The sequence below is a fragment of the Ursus maritimus genome, unplaced genomic scaffold (genome assembly GCF_017311325.1).
Source record: "Ursus maritimus isolate PB19 unplaced genomic scaffold, ASM1731132v1 scaffold_16, whole genome shotgun sequence".
Classification (NCBI taxonomy): Eukaryota; Metazoa; Chordata; class Mammalia; order Carnivora; family Ursidae; genus Ursus; species Ursus maritimus.
Window position 1 is genome coordinate 58,684,461 of NW_024424008.1, and position 20,740 is coordinate 58,705,200.

Genomic DNA, 20,740 nt, shown 5'->3' on the forward strand with positions numbered 1-20,740 from the left:
ACGGTTGTATTTGCCAACAATTTCGTGAGAAATACTGGGTTTTGGTATAAGGGTAATGTTAGCCTTATGTATGAGTTAACATAATTTCCTTTTCTGTTTTCTAGAAGAGTTTATGCAAAATTGGTGAGATTTTTTTCCTTAAATGTCTGCTAAAATTTACCAGTGAATCTCTTTGGGCCTGGAGTTTTGTTTATGGTGGTTTTTAATCCCAAATTTAATCTCTTTAATATTTATATTAAATATTTTCTGCTTATTCCTGAGTTAGTCTTGATAAGTTTGCAAGGAATTTTCTTATTTCATCTAAATTGGTGAATTTTTTGGTCATAAAGTTGTTTATGATATTCCCTTATTGTCTTTTTAATGTCTGGAGGCTCTATCTGTAGAATCTGGTTGTGTCCCCTCTTTTATTCCTGATTTTTGCAATTTCTATTTTCTCTTTGTTTTCTAGGTCAGTATAGTTTGAGGTTTATCAATTTTATTAATCTTTTCAAAGAACTGCCTTTTGGATTCATTGATTTTCTGTTTGTATACTTTCTATCTCATTGATTTCCACTGTCTTTTTATTGTTTCTTTCCTAATACTTATTTTGTGTTTAATTTGCTCTTTTCTTTCTAGCATCCTAAGGTAGATATTGATTCTAAATCTTCCTTATTTCTAATGAGTATTTAACCTGTAAATCTTTCTTTTAGCACTGTTGTATTGCTAACTAATTTTGCTGTGTTAGATTTTCATTGTCATGGTTTTCAAAATATTTTCTTTTTTAAATATTTTTTTATTATATTATGTTAGTCACCTCAAAATGTTTTCTAATTGATTTTGTTATTTTTTTTTAACCTGTGGGTTATATATGTTTTAAAATTTCCAGATATTTTTGGATTTTACCAGTTTTTCTTAATTTGTTTTTGGCTGTAAATTTAATTCTGTTACTGTCATAAAACATACTCTATATAATTTGGTTTAAAAAAATTACTGAGCATTTTAGTTCAAGAAGGCAATGCAGGAAGACATTTTTCTTAATTTGTTTTCTTAATTTGTTTTTGGGTGTGAATTTAATTCTGTTATTGTCATAAAACTTACTTTATATAATTTTGGTTTAAAAAAATTATCGAGGGATGCCTGGGTGGCTCAGTTCAGTGTCTGCCTTCAGCTCAGGTCTTGATCTTGGAGTCGTGAGATTGAGTCCTGCGTCGGGCTCCTTGCTCAGCAGGGAGCCTGCTTCCCCCTCTGCCTGCTGCTCCACCTGTTTGTGCTCTTTCTCTCTTTCTCTCTGATTGATAAATAAATAAATAATCTTTACCAAAAAAATTACCGAGAGTTTCAGTTCAAGAAGGCAATGTCAGAAGACTCTGAACTCATCTCCCACACCACATAATACCTATTGATAGAACAACTTCTCTTGAAGAAGAGCTGAGGGCTGACTGAACAGCTACTGAACAACCAAAGATAGAACAGCAAGGGAACAAACAGCAAGAGGGATGGAGACACCGTGGTTTAAAAGAGTAGTTGACGTATATAGCCACAGATCCAGCCAGCCCGCAAAAATCACCAAGCACACACACAGTCTGCATAGAGGATACCATGTACAAGATTCCTTACTTTAAATGTAAATGGCCTAAAGGCTGCAATCAAAAGACATAAAGTGGCAGAGTGGGTAAAAAACCAGGAGCCATCTATATGCTGCCTACAAGAGACTCACCTCAGACCTCAAGATGCAAACAGACTGAAAGTGAAGGGATGGAAGAACACTCACCTTGCAAATGGAAGTGGAAAAGAGAGCTGGGGTAGCAATATTTATCTCAGACAAGATAGACATCAAAACAGAGAGTTAGCAAGAGACAAGGGCATTACATAGTGATAATCCAGTAATTCCACTATTGGGTATTTACCCGGGGAAAATGAAGACGCTAACATGAAAAGATACATGCACCCCTATGTTTATCCCAGCATTATTAACAATAGCCAAAACATGGAAAGAGCCCAAGTGTTCATCAGTAGATGAATGGATAAGGAAAATGTGGTGTGTACACACACACACACACACACACACACACACACCCTATGGAATATTACACAGCCTTAAAAAAGGATGAGATTGTGCCATTTGAGACAACTTGGGTGGGCCTAGAGGGCTTAAATAAGCCAGAGTAAGAAAGACACATATCATGTGACTCCACTCATGAATGGAATTTTAAAAAAATGAATAAACAAAAAGGAGAACCAGAACTATAAATATGGAGAACAAACTGAAGTTTGCCAGAGTGGAGGGCTCTGGGGGGCTTGGGTAAAATGGGTGAATGGAAGAGGGAGGTACAGGCCTCCAGTTATGGAATGAGTAGGTCACAGAAATAAAAAACAGAGCATAAGGATTATAGTCAGTGATTATAATAGCAATGTAATGGGACAGATGGTAACTACATTGTGGTGAGCACAGCATGATGTATAAACTTGTCAAATCACTAAGTTGTACACCTGAAACTGATGTAACATTGTGTGTCAACTATATTCAAATAAAAAAGGAGGAGGAGGGGGCGCCTGGGTGGCGCAGTCGTTAAGCGTCTGCCTTCGGCTCAGGGCATGATCCCGCTGCTCTGGGATCGAGCCCCACATCAGGCTCCTCCGCTAGGAGCCTGCTTCTTCCTCTCCCACTCCCCCTGCTTGTGTTCCCTCTCTCGCTGGCTGTCTCTCTCTGTCAAATAAATAAAATCTTAAAAAAAAAAAAAAAGGAGGAGGAAAAACCTCTCAAATGTGTAGGCTAACAGTAGAACCCCTCTGAATCTTGGACTTCAAAAAAAAAATTACCAAGAATAATTTTATGGCCTAGCCTGTGATCGGTCTTGGTGAAAATTCCATGTGTATTTGAAACAGATGTGTATTCATCTGGTAAGTGTAGTGTCAGTTTGGGGAAGTTGATTAATAGTGTTAAGTCTTTTGTATTCTTATTGATTTTTCTGTTTTCTGTTAATTACTACAAGAGCAGTATTAAAATCTCTAGCTGTAGAGTTTTGTCTATTTCTCCTTCAGTTTTGTCAGTTTTTGCCTAATGTATTTTGAAGCTTTATTAGGTATATACACGTTTGGTACTATTCTATCTTCTAGATGAATTGACCATTATATTATTGTGAAATGTTTCTCTTTATCTCTAGTAACATTTTTGTTTAAGGTCACTTTGTTTCATATTAATGAACTCTCTTCAGTTTTATTATTTGTTTTTTACATGGTATATCATTTTTATCCCTTTATTTTTAATTTTTCTATTTTGGTTTATTGACTGTATTTCTTGTAGACAGTATATATTTGGGTCTTGCTTTTTTTAAATCTAGTTCATCAATTTCTTTTTAATTAGAAGATTTTCTGTACTATGTAATATGGTAGCCATATGTGACTTTAAAAATTTAATTAAAATTCATTAAAGTTATATTAGGTTGAAAATTCATTTCTTCATTTTCACTAGCCAAATTTTTCAAGTGCTCAGTAATCACATCTGGCTAGGTTAGTGGCCCCTGTACTGAGCAATGTAGGTATAGAAAAATTCTGTTGGATAGGAATGGTTTAGATCATTTATGTTTAATATAAACATACACAAATCTTCCTTCACTTATGATTGGGTTATGTTCCAGTAAACCCACTGTAAGTTAAAAAATATCATAAGTCAAAAATACATTTAATACACCTAACCTACTGATTATTATGGCTAAGTCTAGCCTACCTTAAACGTGCACAGAACACTACAGTAGCTCACAGTTGGGCAAGATCATCTAACACAAATACTGTTTCCTTAGCTCAGTGAGATTGTCATATTGAGCTTGAGTTTCCCCTTCCTTGTACCTTGGTCTGGGCGTTGCGTCAAGGCAAAAAGCTGTAGCATTCACCCCATTTGTTTCCCTTTTCAGGGATCACAGCCCTGTATTACTGAGATTCAGTGTTCTGAGAACACTTTCAAATATTTTCTTTTCTTTTTCTTTTTTTAAAAAGATTTTATTTATTTGTTTGCTAGAGAGACAGCGAGAGAGGGAACACAAGGCAGGGGGAGTGGGAGAGGGAGAAACAGGCTCCCTGTGGAGCAGGGAGCCTGATGTGGGGCTCAATCCTGGGACCTTGGGATCATGACCTGAGCTGAAGGCGATGCTTAACGACTGAGCCACCCAGACGCCCCTCAAATATTTTCTATTATTACTTCTATTTCTACATATTTCTAGTCTGATGCCGTTTATTTTGTCATGGCCAGAAGCAGAAGTCCTCAATTTCCTTTAATTTTTACTGGTTGGACTCTGCTGTCTTGGTTCTATCTTATAGATGTTTTTCTGATACGATTAGGGGTGTGGTTATTACAAAGGTCACACAGGAGAAGTGTTCTGGGAGCTGTTGTTAGGTCAGGAGGCACATTAAGCTTGATGGTGTATGAGTTCTTCAAGGTAAGGTGGAGGATTGAAACTAAAATCAGCAAAAGAACTGAGGTCATTGCATACTGGGGAGAAGGGAACAGCAATTGTGTGAAAGTAGTGTGGTGATTGTGTAGTGGTGAAAATAAGAAAAAGAATAAAAAGAAAAGGAATGAAGGCAGGCAAGTTCTGCAGAATGGTCTAGGTATCACTGTTTTGTGAATGAATAATAAGAATACTAAGTGTATCACTGATGCTTCTTTCATTCAGTGGCTGGTTTTTAATGCTTGAATGCTGGCTGCTAATTGAAGTTTCTAACTAGGGCTAGTGGAAGAGTAGAAAAAGAGGATTTAGTTAATTTTAGTGCACCTTTACTGAATGTCAGCTCTTTGTCAGACACTGGTATAGACACAGGGAATATAAAAATAGAGGTGTTTTTTTTTTTTTTTCCAGGTGTTTGGGGAACTCATTTTCTAGTTAGATAAATAGATACATAATTTCAGTATGTAATCTCATAATGCCAAGGCAGAACAATGTAGCCATTGGTTAAACAAGTTAGTTGAGTTTTCTCTCCTATGAAGGAAGTCAGGTAGGCATTCTGGGACTAAGGCTTCTGCTGTTCTGGTACTCCCTCATCATTACAGTCTTACCTCTTAGTCTAGACAACAAGAAAGAGGATACCCTCTCTTTCATAATTTGACTTCCAGAAAGTCGCACATAATACCTTTATTTCCATGTCATTGGACACTTGATCATAAGTCTTCACTTTACAGCAAAGGAGGCACATTATGTCTCCAAATAAAATAGGGTTCTTTTGGCAAGAAAGAAGAGCTTTGTGACAGGGAGCCATAGAAGAGGTCAGATGTGTTCTCTTTATATTACTCCCAGGTGTATTTAGGGTGGGGGTTGGAAAAAGGAAGGGGAGCAGGAAAAACTGGAGTCCAGGAAACTAATTTGGTTATTCCAGTTGTCTAGGTGAGAGATAAGATGTGATCTAGGATACTTTAAGGGAAGGGGCATGTATTAGTTGGGGCTCTGGGTTGCAGGTAACAGAGATCAAACTTAAATTAGCTTTTTCAGAACAAAGAGCAATTTATTATGAGAGTACAAAAGTCTCCTAGGACACGTAGGTGTGAGAATGCAGCTGGGTTTCAGGAATGGCTGGAATTAGAGTGTGAATGCTTTTATGAATCATCTTGCCATCCATGTTTGTTTCTCTCTGAGTTCAATTTTTTTTTTCTTGGTAACAGATCAGTTTTTTTGCTGAATTCTATTCCTCATGACAAAAATAGCTTCTGCCAGTGCATTTCCTTTTCTCTTTAGTTTTAGAGCAGCCCCATTTAGTCTTGATTTCAAATTCCTGGAGAGTAACTCAGATTGATATAAATTGGGTCAGATACCTACCTTTGAACGAATCAGCTGTGGCCAGGGATGGAAGTGGGCTCCCATGGTAGGCATGTGGTGTTCACTTTATGGTGTATTTGAGAAATACTTTGGAAATGAAAATAGTATGTTTAAATGGGAGGGTTAAGTTGATTCTGAGATTGTTGACTTGGATAAGTGGGTGGTTGGTGGTACCATGTAATTGAATTCAGTAATAGAGGAGGAGGAACAGGTTTTATGGAAGAAATGATGAGTTAATTTTTTGTTCTTTTTGAGTTCAGCATGGCTGGTTAAATCACTGAAACTTTCGGTAGACAAATTTGAAAGATATCAGCACAATTGGTGGTCATCGGAGGCATGAGAGTGGATTTAATGGCCAAAGGGGATGTTTAGAGATTGAAAAAATGTAGTGGGCAAAGAATGGAACCCCAAACAACATTGATATTTAAGGGCTGAGCAAAGGAGGAAAAGTGCATGAGGGAAATAGAGAAGAAACTAAGAATGGGAGGAGAACTGGGAGAGGTCATGGAGGTTGAGAAAGTGAGTTATCCAGAGTTGTATTCAGCAGAGGTCTAGGGAGATAAAGATGGAAACATTTTGCTGCATTGGGCAAAGTGGAAACTATTGGTGACCTTTGAAGAAGTTTTAGTACGTTAATGGAGACATTAGCCATACGGTAGAGTTTGAGGATTGGGTGAGAGTGAGAGGATGTGCAGGCAGAAGGTATAGACTGCTGTTTTAAGAATCTGGCTAAGAGTAGAGGTTGGAAGATAAATGGCTGCTAGAGGGAGATACAAGGGCAATCAAGGTTCCCCTTCTTCCTGCATATTCACACACAGACACAGACACAGACACAGACACACACACACACACACACACACACGATGGGGAATACTTGAGGATATTTCTAGACCAGTAGAGAGCTTTGGCTGAAGCTACAAGAGAAGGAGACAATTGATGGTGCAGGGTCCTAGAGGAACAGGAGTGGTTGGGGCCAAGATCTGTGGAGAAGGACCTGCCTTGAAGAGAAAGAGTTAACAGGAGGTAAGGATAGTCACAGGCATAAATAGTTTTGTTGGAGCTTGGGTAGGAAGCTAAAGTGGCTTCATTTTTATTGATCAAGGAGGAGGAGAGATCCATTTGCTGACTGTGTGGGGAATGATGTTTAAGAAGATGATGAGCCTCACCTCTGCTAAGGTATTAAGCAAGGATACAAGCTAGGCAAGAGCAGATGTGGTTGTTGTCTTCATAGAACTTACTGTGAGATAGTAACCAGATAGTCACACAAGTAAGTGTAAAACTTACAAATGCTTCAAAGGGGAGGGGAGTAAGCCAAGGGAGTGGAAGAGAGAGCTCACCAGGGACCAGTAAGAGGAATACTAGCTGTGATGGAGAGTCTAGCTCAACCGAAGTTGTAAAGGTTATGATGGTTGGGTTTATGCAGGGGTGGAGATGGTTTGCAGCTTTGGTGGTGAAGCAGCTGATGGCCCTGATCAGTGACTTTCCAATGATGGGTTAACATCTTGTAGGATAGAGAAAACTTGTAATTTTAGAAGAAGGCCTTCGAGGGGCGCCTGGCTGGCTCATTTGGGACAGCATGTGACTCTTGATCTCGTGGTTTTAAGTTCAAGCCCCACACTGGGTAGAGATTACTTAAAAATAAAATCTTAAAAAAAAAAAAAAAGGAAGAAGGCCTTCAACAGAATCCTGTGGAACACTAATGTAAACATTTTTTAGCATGATATTAGCAAATTGGCACTCCCCCAAAGAATGTGCTAACTTTTTCAGATTATACACTCCCTTTTTAGTGGATAACACCAAGTGGTAGGAACCAAGTCTCTAAATTGATTTTTTTAAAAAGTTTTTATTTAAAGTCCAGTTAGTTAGCACATAGTGTTATGTTAATTTGAGGGGTACAATACAGTGATTCAACACTTCCGTACATCACCCTGTGTTCATCTTGACACGTGCAGTCTTTTCTAAATTGATTTGACAATGTAAACATGAGTAGGCCAGAAACGTATTTATAGTGATTATCTTAAAAATTATAACTATATATGTAAGTAGCTATTTCTAATGTTTCGGTAAATCCAAATCTAGGCCTAAATGAATGAATGAATGAAGTCTGCTCTGCACTGGGAAACAGTTGGCACTTGAGATGCCAAAGCACAAATATGTTTACTTCACATGGATTATACCTTTTACCAGACATACTGCTGTTCGTCAGTTCGGTAATTATCAAGAACTTTATGGAATGAAGGAAAATTGTTCTCATTCAGGAAATCCTCTTTTTCTTCCCTTGGCCTCCAACTTTCTCTGCTGTGCATTAGCAAGTGTTGTGTACGAGGTGATTTCCAGGATCTTTCCTACACTTACATTGTACGGCTCCAAAGAGTGCAGATGATAGATGCTAGAGCCAGATGATAGAGCCAGACAGATCTAGATTTCTATTCTGGTTCTCCAACTTGGATACCATGTAACTTGGGCAAGTTACCTAATTTTGGGAAGCTTTTCTTATCTCTAAAACCAAATAGTATTTTATGTAGGGTAGTTTTAAGGAGTCAGCTTGAGAACATATGCGAAAGTACTTATTACAGTACTTAACATAGAAGGAGTTGATTGATGTATTTGTGGAAAACAGAACCCAGAACTTGGCATAATGCTGAGCACATAGGGGTTGTTGGCTAAATACTTTGTAGCTGATTTAATAATCCGGTATTTAAACACAGTAACAAAGTGCTTTACCAGCCTGGCTGTTAATTGAGATCTCTGCATTTTTAGACCCAGGGAAATTTGAAAATTTGAAACTTAGAGGCAAAATCATTTACTTGAGTGTTGTTTCCCTTGTTCTAGTTAAACAAAGATGTCAGTATTGCTTAATGTTGGTAGGAACCGAAGCTCTGTGTTGAAGTGAGTTCTCTGCTGTCAGTTCTAATCTTTCGTTTTCGCTTTCCCTCCGCCTGACAACAGTTGTGGTGTTTCATGGGCTTATCCCAGAAGAGTGGGTTTACATGTTCTTTGTTCAAATTTTCAATGTAGCTGTTTAAAGGGGAAGTGTACTCTAAGTGTTTTTTCTAGGAAACTGAGTTTACCATTTAACAGCACAGAATTTTTATATGCAAGTATGCAAGTTTGAGAATTTCACTTACATGCTAAATATTCTTAGAGCTCTGAAGACGAGTGGGTTGAGGCTGTCCCATCCCAGACACCTGGCAGAGAAAAGGCCTGGAAGGTGAAAGGTGAAAATTCAGAAAGAGAAGACAACCCAGTTATTCAGGTAAGTCACCTAATTTTAAAGAAAGAAGTGTGAACAGCTAAGAATAGATGAATGTTAAAATGACAGATGGTTATAATTGCTTCAGGAGAAAAATTAGACTTTGAAAACAGTATACTTGTATGAATAATTCTGGCAGTGATGTTGTTTGCTTAGTCTTTGGAGTTCCGTTCCTCTTCTGTGAGAAAGGGAGTACTGACCTCTGTTCTGGTCCCACAGAGGGTTTCCTCCTTCTAGTTGTTGCTAGAAAAGCACCACTTTCCTCTCCTGTACTGAAGCTCTGTACTGTTACCTGTATCTGAGCTTCCTGCAGTGAGTAGAGTTTGGTCAGTTTTTATTTTCCTTCACCACATCATGTCATAATTTCTGTTAGTAATATTTAGAGTTGAAGAGGTCACAAATTTGGGGCTTTCGTTCATGTGCTGCCGTGAGAATGAGGTTTATACGCTGTTAGCCACAGTGCAGAAAGGTGGAAGGAACTGGTGTTCGAATGCCTATTCTGTGTCAGGCACCGGACTGTGCACCTCAAGTCTTTTCTCTGGTTTACTCCTTAAAACAGCCCTAAAAGGTAGGAATTTTATTCCATTTTATAGGAGAGAGACGAAGGCATTGAGAGACTAAAAAACTTGCTTCAGGATAGGCAAATGTAGGATTTGAGCCGGGTTTCCATGCCTCCAGAGTCCTTGCTGTTATTACCAAGTGTTTATTGTTCACTTCTAATCAATTTAGATTGAAATAACTTTTTTTTTTTTTTTAAACAGAGAGATGAGTGGATGACGGTTGACTTTATGTCTGTTAAAACTGTGTCCTTATCATCACTCAAAGCTGACAAGGAAGCTATGAGGAAATCAGAGCAAGAGAAAACCCAAGCTCTGGAACAGGTAAGAATATTAAAAATGCTATAACTTTCAATTTACCTTTAATAAGCAATGAGGTATTTATATAAATGCAGTTTTACTTGTGAAATATTATCTTTTGCGGTATTTAATACCATTAGTGGGAACAACTATGAAATGTGATAGAAGTTCTTAAAGATGAATCTCCTGTAAGAAGCCAGTTTAATGCTATACTAGATTGATAAATCCAGGGCATGTATAGTTGGGTGAATATTGAGTTTGGTTCACAGCTTGGATTCATAAGGGTTTCGGGCTTGAACTGTGTTGCGTGTGTGGTCTGAAACTCTGCAAGGTGACATTTTATTTGAAAGTACTCTTGTGGTGATAGTGCTTTGAAGTGCTTGGCGGGAGTGAACGCCAGTATTTTCTGGAGGGTCACACTGTCAATTTAGGTGTCACAGGTTTCCCAGAAGAGAGCTTATGATCTAGAATTACAAAATACATGAAAATGCAAGGATAGTCCATGAATGGCAGTCATCTAAAATAATGAACAGTAAAATCAGACCCACAAAACCTTTATCTGTTGGAGTACTTAATAGCTTTATATGGTAACAGGAGGTAATGAAAAATGTAAGAAATAAAATCTTATTATGAAGGCAGATCTGGCAAAGTGCTAACAAGAACTTACAGAAGTAAAAAATATCACAATTGGATTTAGAATTAGAAACTCAGTAAATGAGTAAACAACAGATTGAATACAGCTGAAGAGAGAATTAGTGAACAAGAAGATTGTCTTTAAGAGTTTACCTTGAGGAGCTCCTGGGTAGCGCAGTCGTTAAGCGTCTGCCTTCGGCTCAGGGCGTGATCCCGGCGTTCAGGGATCGAATCCCACATCGGGCTCCTGCGCTGGGAGCCTGCTTCTTCCTCTCCCACTCCCCTGCTGTGTTCCCTCTCTCACTGGCTGTCTCTCTGTCAAATAAATAAATAAATAAAATCTTTAAAAAAAAAAGTTTACCTTGAACACACCATAGAGGGACAAATAAATGAAAAAGGTGAGAGTGATCGTAAGTCCTGTCAGCAATGTTGTTTTGTGTCCCCCCCCCCCATTTAATTTTAATTCTGAAAATGCAGGTGTGGTACATGGTATTGGTTTATTAATTAAGCACCTACTCACGTGGAACATTGGAAGGCAGGGGTTTTGGGAGCAACTTGACTCAGGTCTGGAACATATCTTTGTCTCTGGGACGTGACGGAGTTGGAGTCATTGTATTCAGAGAGGAGAGGCCGAGTACACATAGCACTGGAGGGGGGGTGACCATGCTCAGTGGAGCTGTGTGAGGTCTGGAAGTTGGGATTATCCAGGCCATGACAAGCTTGCTTCTGAAATCCTGCTCTGCTATTGGTGGGCATTGATGTGTTGGTGTGTTAGGGTAACCCTGGCTTGTGGTCTTATGTTTTGTTTGTATCCTGTTTAGGCCTGTTCTCCATATCAAACCATAAAACATAGTAAACCCTTGAATACCTTTAATAGATGGAAATAGTGACCAGTTATTCTTAGAAATACAATGACATAAAACCATATTCATTTTCCTGAGAAATGGTAATCATTTTGTCCTATCTCACCACCTTTCCAGCTCCGAATTCCAATCTTTCTAATGAACATAATCTTTTCTTACAAACTCTTATATGAACTTCTCTGATTCATTCGAGCCAGCATCCATGGATCTGCTCAGTTGCCTATGAAAAGTTTTTGTCTTTTGCATGTATATTATCTTTGTCGTTCCTGCTGAAGTGTCCCTTATTAGTTGTATGTCTTCTCTTCTGTATGCCTCAGTTGTCTCATCTGTACTGGAGTGGAGTTCGTGTGTGTGATGAACTGGGGACGGCCTCTGGAATGGGTTCAGGCCCTAATTCAGTCTTGTGTGAACAATTTCAGTAAGCTCTTCATTTCTCACCCAGCCTCCTATGACGGATATCAGGTTAATCTTTCCAAAAACAGTACAGCTCTGATCATGGTGTTACTCTGTTTAGAAGTCCTCGTGATTCAAGGGAAGGGGAATGTCTCAACCATCTCTAATGTCCTTTCTGGTGGAAGAATCTCCACTGGTGGTATTTTGTGCCACCCTCTTTCCTCATTCTGTCCTTGAGGGTATGGAGTAAATTTTCTTCTGGAAAATTTGGAAAGAATGCACTGGGCCTATGTGGCTTAGCCCTGTGCTTCCATGCTTATGGGCCAGGCTGCCTGTAGAGGCCGTGCGGGGAGTCAGGGGAGGTGGGCTTGGCTCGGTGCTGACTACACCTGGGAACGTCTGCCTCATTGTGCTGTTCAGTTAATAGGCCCATTTGGTTTTTACTGAAAGAAAAATTCTCTTCCAATTTAGCCTTCATCAGCAATAAAGTTCGTTTTTGTCTTTTATTTCCTTAAGGTTTTGTTGTATTTCTGAACTTGTTCAGAGCTTGGATGGAAAACAAAGATGGCATATTTATTCTTCTCCTTTAAAGGCCCCCACCCCCACCCCAGAGCTGCCATGAATAGAGTCCAAACACATTGGATTGGATTCTTTCTCTTAGGTAATTTGTACCCCAGCCAAACTAGTTTCATCACCTTCCCTCGTGTATCTTTGCAATTCCCGTCTCTGCATCTTTGTTCATCTGGTTCTTTCTAAGTGAATTCCCTTTCTCTCTGTAAGTCTGCATTTTGTTTATCCTTCAAGGTCTAACTTGATCTGTACTATGAAATTTTTCCTCTTTAACTGAAATAAATGAACCTTGCCTTAGAATCATATGTTGATTCTTATAATGTGGGTGGGGATAAAATGAAGATAATGGGAGGAAGTCTGATGATGGTCCTTAAGTTTCAGTGTGAAGCGTGTTGATTTTATGTCTCCTCGGGTTTTTCAGGATATCTTTTGTGCTCTAGGCTGGTGTTTTTCAAAATGTAGGTCATATAATTGATTTATTGCAATCGGCACTTAAAAATATAAAGTATCAGTGTGTATTACATGTAATAAAGATACAGTTTGTTTCCTAAAGCCTCTGTTTTGGACACACACACACACACACACACACATAAGCAAACACATATAATCTCTCTTCGGGTGAAGGTCAGAAAAAGGTTTGCAAACACATGCTCAAGGCTGTGTCTTTGTCGTCTGGGCCTCTTCTGCCCACACTGTGCTGTGATCTGTGGGCGATGGCATGTATCTGTAGACCTAGTCTATAGACCGTTATAGAGATGCGTACTGGTTTTTCAACTTTCTTTTACAAGCCGGAGATGTCCCCACCCCAGTCCTTGGCTTCATCTGGTGAACTGGCTCCATTCCTGGAGCGCTTGCCGCAGTTGAACTAAGGGCTGTTACTTTCTGCTTGCACATAGAGCCCAGTAAGGTCTGTGGTTTCACGTCACTTTACCACTTTGCATTCTGTTCTGTTCTGGTCCACAAAGATCTTGTTTTGAACTGAAGTATGTTTTATATTTTGTGTATCTTTTCTGTTTGTCCTGAGCAAGGAGATTGTGATGAATGGAACCTTTATAAGCCATTTTGACTAGAAGGGCTGAGAGTGTTTTAGAGATTGATTTATATGGATATATTTTATTTTTGGTTCATTCCTTTTAATCGCTATATAGTCTTCCATCATCTAACTATGCCGTACGGTAGATGTCCATTTCTTGTGGGAATCTGTGGACATCGGCATTGTTTGCTGTCTTTCATTATTTACAAACAGTGCCAAATGAAGCTCTGTGTGTGTATTTTCTCACACGTGTGTGTAGACTTCTCCCTGGTGCACATCTAGAAGTGGAATTGCTCAATTGTAAGATATGCACCTGTCTTCTTTTACAAATACTTGCAAAGAGATTGTAAGTTTATACTGCCCCAACAGTGTATGTCTGTCTGTCTGTTTCTTTCTTTTTTTTTTTTTTAAGATTTATTTTTTTGAGAGAGAGAGAGGGAGTAGGGACAGAAGGTGGGGGAGAGAGAGAATCCTGAAGCAGACTCCCCCTGAGCAGGGAGCCCAATGCAGGGCTTGATTCCAGGACGCTGGGATCATGACCTGAGCTGAAGGCAGACTCTTTTTCTTTTTTTTAATGATATGTTAGTCACCATACAGTACATCATTAGCTTTTGATGTAGTGTTCAATGATTCATTGTTTGCGTATAACACCCAGGGCTCCGTGCAATACGTGCCCTCCTTAATACCCATCGCCGGCCTATCCCAGTCCCCCACTCCCCTCCCCTCTGAAGCCCTCAGTCTGTTTCCCAGAGTCCATAGTCTCTTGTGGTTCATTCCCCCTTCTATTTACCCCACCTTCATTTTTCTGTTCTTTCTCCTAATGATCTCCCTGCTATTCCTTATGTTCCACAAATAAGTGAAACCATATGATAATTGTCTTTTGAAGGCAGACTCAACCTGCTGAGCCACCCAGGTGCCCAACCAACAGTGTATGTTTCTCTACCATTCATAGTAGCTATATGGTCAAACTTAAATTTTTGTCATGCTAAGTGAGAAATAGCATTTCATTGTTTTTATATGCATTTGACTGATTACTGTGAGAGATCTTTCCATGTTTTTTTTTTGTCATTCAGATTTCCTATAGTATGAACTGCTTATGTTTTGCTTATTTTTCTTTTAGGGTTGTCTTTTTCCTACTGACTGGTGGTAGTTGTTTATATATCCAGTCCTTTTACTGTTGTATATTTTCAAATAATATCTCACAGTTTGTCTAGACTGTTGTCAAGTCTCCTCAGTGTGTAAGTCCAGCCTTTTGTATCCTGTTGAGAAGCTGGCGTGTATCTCTTTGAGTGTGTGCACAAGACCACTGGAAGAAATTCTTTGATTATAGACCCTTGAAGTTTTTGTGGTAGTCTAACAAGGGAGGTGATGGAATCTTTTTTGGTACAAACCAAAAATCAAATCCTTAGGTTTTGCTTATCTTTCTATGTTAACCTTGAACTTAAATTTTGTACTTTGAAGATTCTGTAATGTTGTGTCAGCTCATGAATATTTTTTAAAAGCTTTTAAAAAATTTTTTTATCCACCATTTTTGTTTCCAGTAGTATGGTTAGTTCATAGTACTAGGAAATAACATTTAACTCTTTTCATTCTTCTCCATGTAGTCACTGTATTAGCTCTGAGAAACATTTTCTGACCTTCTGAGGTCAAGTCAGGTGCCCCTGTCTGTGGCTCTCTAGCATGTTTTACCTTCATAGCACTCACCCCTGTCGGACTTGCTCCATTGTCTTTCTCTCGTCTCCGGGCCGCCATTGCTCTGATGGGAAGGACTGCCTGGCTTACTCCTTCGAGCCCCAGTGCCTGGCACAGGGCTCGGAGCACAGGAGGCGCTTGAATGGTGACGAGGTTACCATCAGCTCTTTTCCAATTGTAGCCACCATCATCTGACCAGATTTCTGCCTGTGATCTTGCTTTTCTTCAGTTTTTCCTCCACTCTGAACCCACTTTGCTCTTGTGTAGTTCAAAGCCGGTCACTTTCATGATTCACCGTTGCCCCAGCATAAAACCCCGACAGTAGTTGGCCCTCATCCCTGATGAATCTACAACCTAATCTCTTATCACTACTCACTCATACTTCTAGGTTTTAGACAGTCTGGATCATTTTAAGTTCCTTGAAAGTTTTCTGTTTCCTCGAGGGTTTTATGAACATGCTGTTATTCCTTTTCCCTGGAAAATCTCTCTGCCTTCTTCCCTCACCAAAGAGAATTTGGCTAAATCTTGCTCCTTTTTTAGGTCTGAGGCTGCACGTATTACTGCCTCTAGAAAGTCCCTGATCTTTCAATGCGAAAGAGGTTTAATTTGTGTGTGGCTCTAGCACTCTGCACTTCTGTCCTCAGAGCCCTTGTCAGTTACTTGTTTATTGTCTCTGTTCCTCACTATGTCATAAGCTATCAAGGGCTGAGTTAGGCATATTGACTGTTTATTAGGCCTTCTGCATCTAGAGCATTTCTGATTGATAGTAGGCATGAATATTAATTTAGATGTTATTTTTTGCAAGTTGCAGAAGAGGGTCTCTTAGGAGTGTTTTAAATATTTGTCCAGGGTTGTAACTGTTAACCAAGTCTCAGATATATTATTTATTAACATATTTTATGGTGAGGTTATTTTTAAATTATGATCTTTGAAAATGTTTCGTTCTAGTCCAGACTGCTGGAGAGAGAATTGAATCCATACTGGAAAGATGGTGGGACAGGTCTTCCACCAGAAGACTGTAATGCGTCATCAGTTACCAAAGGTATCTCTAGATTTTGGTTGTACCCCCACAGGCGTGTCTTATAACTTGGTATTCCCAAGGGAATGACCAAAGGTAGTACAATGGCAAGATTTGGTTATTTAAATATTAAATATTTCTGCTTGGTGCTATAGTTTTGATCATGTCCAGAACTCTCTGTGTTTGTTTCTGGATTTGCAAAACAACTGTAAGTTTATTGATTATCTGATGTGGAATCCATATGGTTTCATGTTATGAGCACCTGTGGATTATTACTGAAGGTTCAGATAACGTAACGACAAAGCAAATAAAACGTGTGCAGTCTTTTGAGGCCTTATTTAAATGGGAAGATTATTTTAACTATGTTTGGGAGCAAATTGATTAACTGTATATATTTTTATACTTGATAATGTTTCCATATTTGAGTTTCAGTTTTGGATGGATTAATACAAAGTATGATTCCATGAAGATATAATAATTCATTTTAATACAAACTCTGTATTAAAATGTAAAAAAGTATCAAGTCTGAGATCTCATGAAAATAACGTATAAATATTAAAGATGTGATTTCGTATCTTCAGAAACTCCTACTTTGCCAGCATTCATAAAATTTGTTATTTACCTTAGGATAGTGCTGTTATTTTCCAGCAGATGGAGATAAAATATTTAAGTGTCACGTAATCACACTTGATACCCTAATTTTAAAAATATTTATATGCCAATTAGGTGTTGCGGTGACTAGTCCATGAACAGTTTATGTAACTGCGGCTAACCCACAGCAGAGATAATGGCATTGTCAGTTATTATGTTATCTTTTCCTTTTACAGGTTCATCAGAATATTTTCCTGCTTTTTGTTGTATTATTTATTTTTATTTTGGCCATTCATAAAAATTCTTTTTATGTTTTATGTGGAGATATCCGTAGAACCACCCTGGGGGATTGTTTATGTTTTTTCTTTAGTGGTTTTGCCGAAGCTATTAGTAATTGTAGCATTGTCTTTATTGCTTTTCAGCATGGGAGAAATGTCTCTGCTGGGTTGTAACACAGTCACTGTCGTCACACAAGAATCTCTTTTTTTTTTTTTTTTTTTTTTAAAGATTTTATTTTATTTTATTTTATTCGACAGAGATAGAGACAGCCAGCGAGAGAGGGAACACAAGCAGGGGGAGTGGGAGAGGAAGAAGCAGGCCCACAGCGGAGGAGCCTGATGTGGGGCTCGATCCCAGAACGCCGGGATCACGCCCTGAGTCGAAGGCAGACGCTTAACTGCTGTGCCACCCAGGCGCCCCACACAAGAATCTCTTTGAGATGATTTTTTAGTAATTTAAAAGCAAAAGTTTAGGGCCGTAGGTTAGCTCATGGAACCATTACTATGTTGACCCAATTTTTTGATCCAGGCTTTTGCCGCACTGTTGTCAGAGGACAGTTAGTAAATTAACCTGTGGGGAACACTGAGAATTGACAAACTGAATCTTTGGGTATTTGCAGCCAATAGGTTCTCAACTTCTTGACTGTGGAAGACTCGAAGTTGTACTGTAGGTAGTATCTTTCAGCGGGCTGAAACAGCATAATCTAAGACACGATGAGAAAAATGACCTAATATAAAGCTTTTAGAGAGCCTTTTTTCTTTTCCCTTTCATGTCAGGCTTTTACCACCTCCCTTTCCCATATTATTCTTAGTTAGAAGGAGGAAAAATGACAGCTTCTGTCTGTCAGAGGTTCCGATCCCAGAGTTGACATTAAGTTTTAGGTGATCTGCAGGTTTGACTGCATATGCAGATAGTGCAGTCGTTGTGTTTAGACGAGTGGTAGGGCTGAGCTGGTTAGCCACCTAACAGTGTTACCGCTTGAGTATGAAGGAGCTGTGCAGCGGTGACAGAGTGGTCGAGTTGAGGACTCAGAGTTTGGAGTTAGGCTGCTTGGGATTAGAATTTTGGCATTTCCACTTAGTAGCTTTGTGATTTTGGGAAAGTTTCTTAACCTCTCTGAGTTCAGTTTATGCATTTTTTTAAACGTTTTTACTTAAATTCCAGTTATTTAACGTAGTGTAATCTCAGTTAAAGGTGTACAGTTTAGTGACTCACCACTTCCATACAACACCCGGTGCTCATCATGACAGGTGCCCTCCTTCATCCCCGTCACCTGTTCCCCTATCCCCCCCACCTCCCCTCTGCTGACCATCAGTGTGTTCTCTGGAGTTAAGAGTTACAGCTCTAGTTTTTAATTCCTACTTTACAAGAAGAGTTTAAGTAAATTCTTCAAGTTCATGGCTAGTAAGTATCCAAACCACAATTAGAATCCAAATGGCTGGGCTCCAGAGCCCGCTCACTTCCTAGCATGCTCTTCTGTGCCTCTCAAAGATGGAAGGGAAGTGTACTTTCACCCTTCATTTTGTCATACATCTACATCGGATTTTTTTCTAGAGTGAGCATGTAATTTGTATTTGAAAAAAATCTGTTTAAAACCAGCCAGCTTAATTTGATGTCAAGTTCAAGCATTTAATGTTCTGCCAAATTGGCACATCCAGAGGTTAAGGAAAATAGCTGCATAAGGACATATCCACACACAGTCAAAACCCCAGAATGATTCAATGTGGTATTAACTTATTAAGGCTCATTTTTTAGGGATAGAAGGAAGAGTTTTTCTGGTACTGTTTGTTGCCAGAGGTTTCATCCTTGCTTATGGAAGCAAATTTTGCGACTCAAAAGCATAAAGTAAAGCAGAAGTTTCTTGCTTAAAATATTTTTAATGGGAAATGTCCTTTATGCAGCATAAAATGGAAAGAATGGAGAGAATAGAAAAAGTCTGCTAGCTACATCTGAACCAAGTCCGCTTCTCTGTGCACCACGCCTGGGCCACGTGATCTCCTGATTGTGCCCTTGCCAGCCCCTCTGTGGTCTGCTTGCTGCCCCTCTAACCGGTTCTCCACAAGACAACCATAGCGGGGTTCTCAGAAAGTAAGACCAATCCTGGCATAGGCCTCCTCCTCTAAAATTCTTCAGGGTATCCCGTGGTTTCTGGGGTAGAAACAAACAGCCTTTGGGAGGCCAGGCAGCCCTTGTGCACTCTGATGGCTGGCAGTGGGTGCTCCTCCTGCAGGCCTTTGTTTACGGGGCACACAGGGCCTTTGCACAGGTTCCCCCTCCATTACCTGGCTAACTCCTACTTGTTTTTCAGAGTGAGCACTGCTGCAGCTTCCTCGGAGGGGCCTTTCCTGACCCCCAGACCAGGCTGTGAGCTGCTCCATGTGCTGGTAGCTCTGTGTCCCTTGGCTTCAAGACCCTGACTACAGTAGAGATTTCACATGTATTCACATGCTTTTGGAACGCCAATCTCCAATGAGTTTTTCTGCTATGTACGGGTAGAGAGTGGCTGCTTCTGCTTACCTTTTATCCCCAGAAGCTAGTACTATACCTTTACTAAGTGAATAATGTGATAAGTTACCGAGCCAAAGTACTCTGTAAAGCAGAATTTGAAAAAAACAGCATTTTGGTGAATGTGTGTTGTTTTATCATTCTTTTCATTATTACCTGGTTAAACTCAGTTTAGAAATGAAACGAGAAAGATAAATTTTATATTATCCAGTTAAGCTATTGAATATTACCTACAAAATACGTACGCACCTGTATTTTATGTAAGAAAAAAATGGTTTCTCAGTCTTCACATAACACGCACTCCATGTAGGAATAATAGTAGTCAGCATTAAATACAATTCTATTTTCATAACAACCATGCACCTTTATATCAGAGCATTCATGGGATATTGCCTCTTAACCTAAATTTACAGTAAAAGATATTTTCAGAAATAAGTACTTATGAAATTGACAAGCTGCAACAGGTTCTTGAGGCAAATAGCTCTAAAGGCTGGACCGAAGGCTGGTTAGTTTCACATTGTCTAGAAACAGCTTCACAAATCACTCAGAAAATCAGCCCAGAGGTAATCATAGTAAAGCACATTTCCCTTCTGTTCTTGGAGCCCATCTTGCTTGAGAGTGGATCGGATAGTGCCTGTTGTTGAAGAAAGTGGTGGGGCCTGACCCTGATACGTAAGCTTTGATTCTGGGTCAGTTTCCTGGCATGGGCTGGTCAGCACTTACCCTCCAGAATCTTTGTCCATGAATTTCAGCAAGTAAGCATCAGCCTTCTCTTTTCCTTCAGCTCTGCGGCCTTTTCTGAGAAATTGTGAATATCCATCTCAGATGCGTTTACTGTGGCTTTTTTTTTAAGAGTTAACACTCCATTTTGTCACCGGAAAGGCAGAAGTGACCTCTCAAAGCAGCCACGGCAGCCTGGGTAGAATACGAATGGAAACCAGTGGGAATCCCACAGGATGTACAAAGTAAAAGGTCGTTGTAAGTGCTAGGGAGGGAGCTTCCCAAACCACGTTATCTGGGAGTGTGAGAGTGTGGAGAAGAGCATGGCCCTGACGGACTGCAGCCGGTCCTGGAGCCCGGCGTGGTGGCACCATGTGCACTGGAACTGGGTACCCCTCTCCGGGTGGGGCCCGGTGGCCAGCACTGCTCACCACCTGCCTGTCCCTTTCCAGAGAAGTCGTGCAAGGAAAGTTCATCAGTTGCCGCCTTAGCGCCATCACAAATCACCCCGTGGCAGCTCTGCGTAGCGCTGTTGTCCTGCAGCCCGCGC

The 20,740-nt window shown here is 39.7% G+C and overlaps 1 protein-coding gene across 3 annotated transcripts in view; it reads left to right on the forward strand.

Annotated features, from left to right (window-relative positions):
• Nucleotides 1–20,740, forward strand: part of CWF19L2 (CWF19 like cell cycle control factor 2) — a 125,101-nt gene that overhangs the window by 10,183 nt on the left and 94,178 nt on the right. For all 3 annotated transcript variants that reach the window (XM_040631267.1, XM_008690125.2, XM_040631266.1), the window contains exons 4-6: nt 8,929–9,039; nt 9,798–9,917; nt 16,026–16,119. In XM_040631267.1, the coding sequence (XP_040487201.1) occupies nt 8,929–9,039; nt 9,798–9,917; nt 16,026–16,119 (325 nt within the window). The remainder of the gene's footprint in view (nt 1–8,928; nt 9,040–9,797; nt 9,918–16,025; nt 16,120–20,740) is intronic.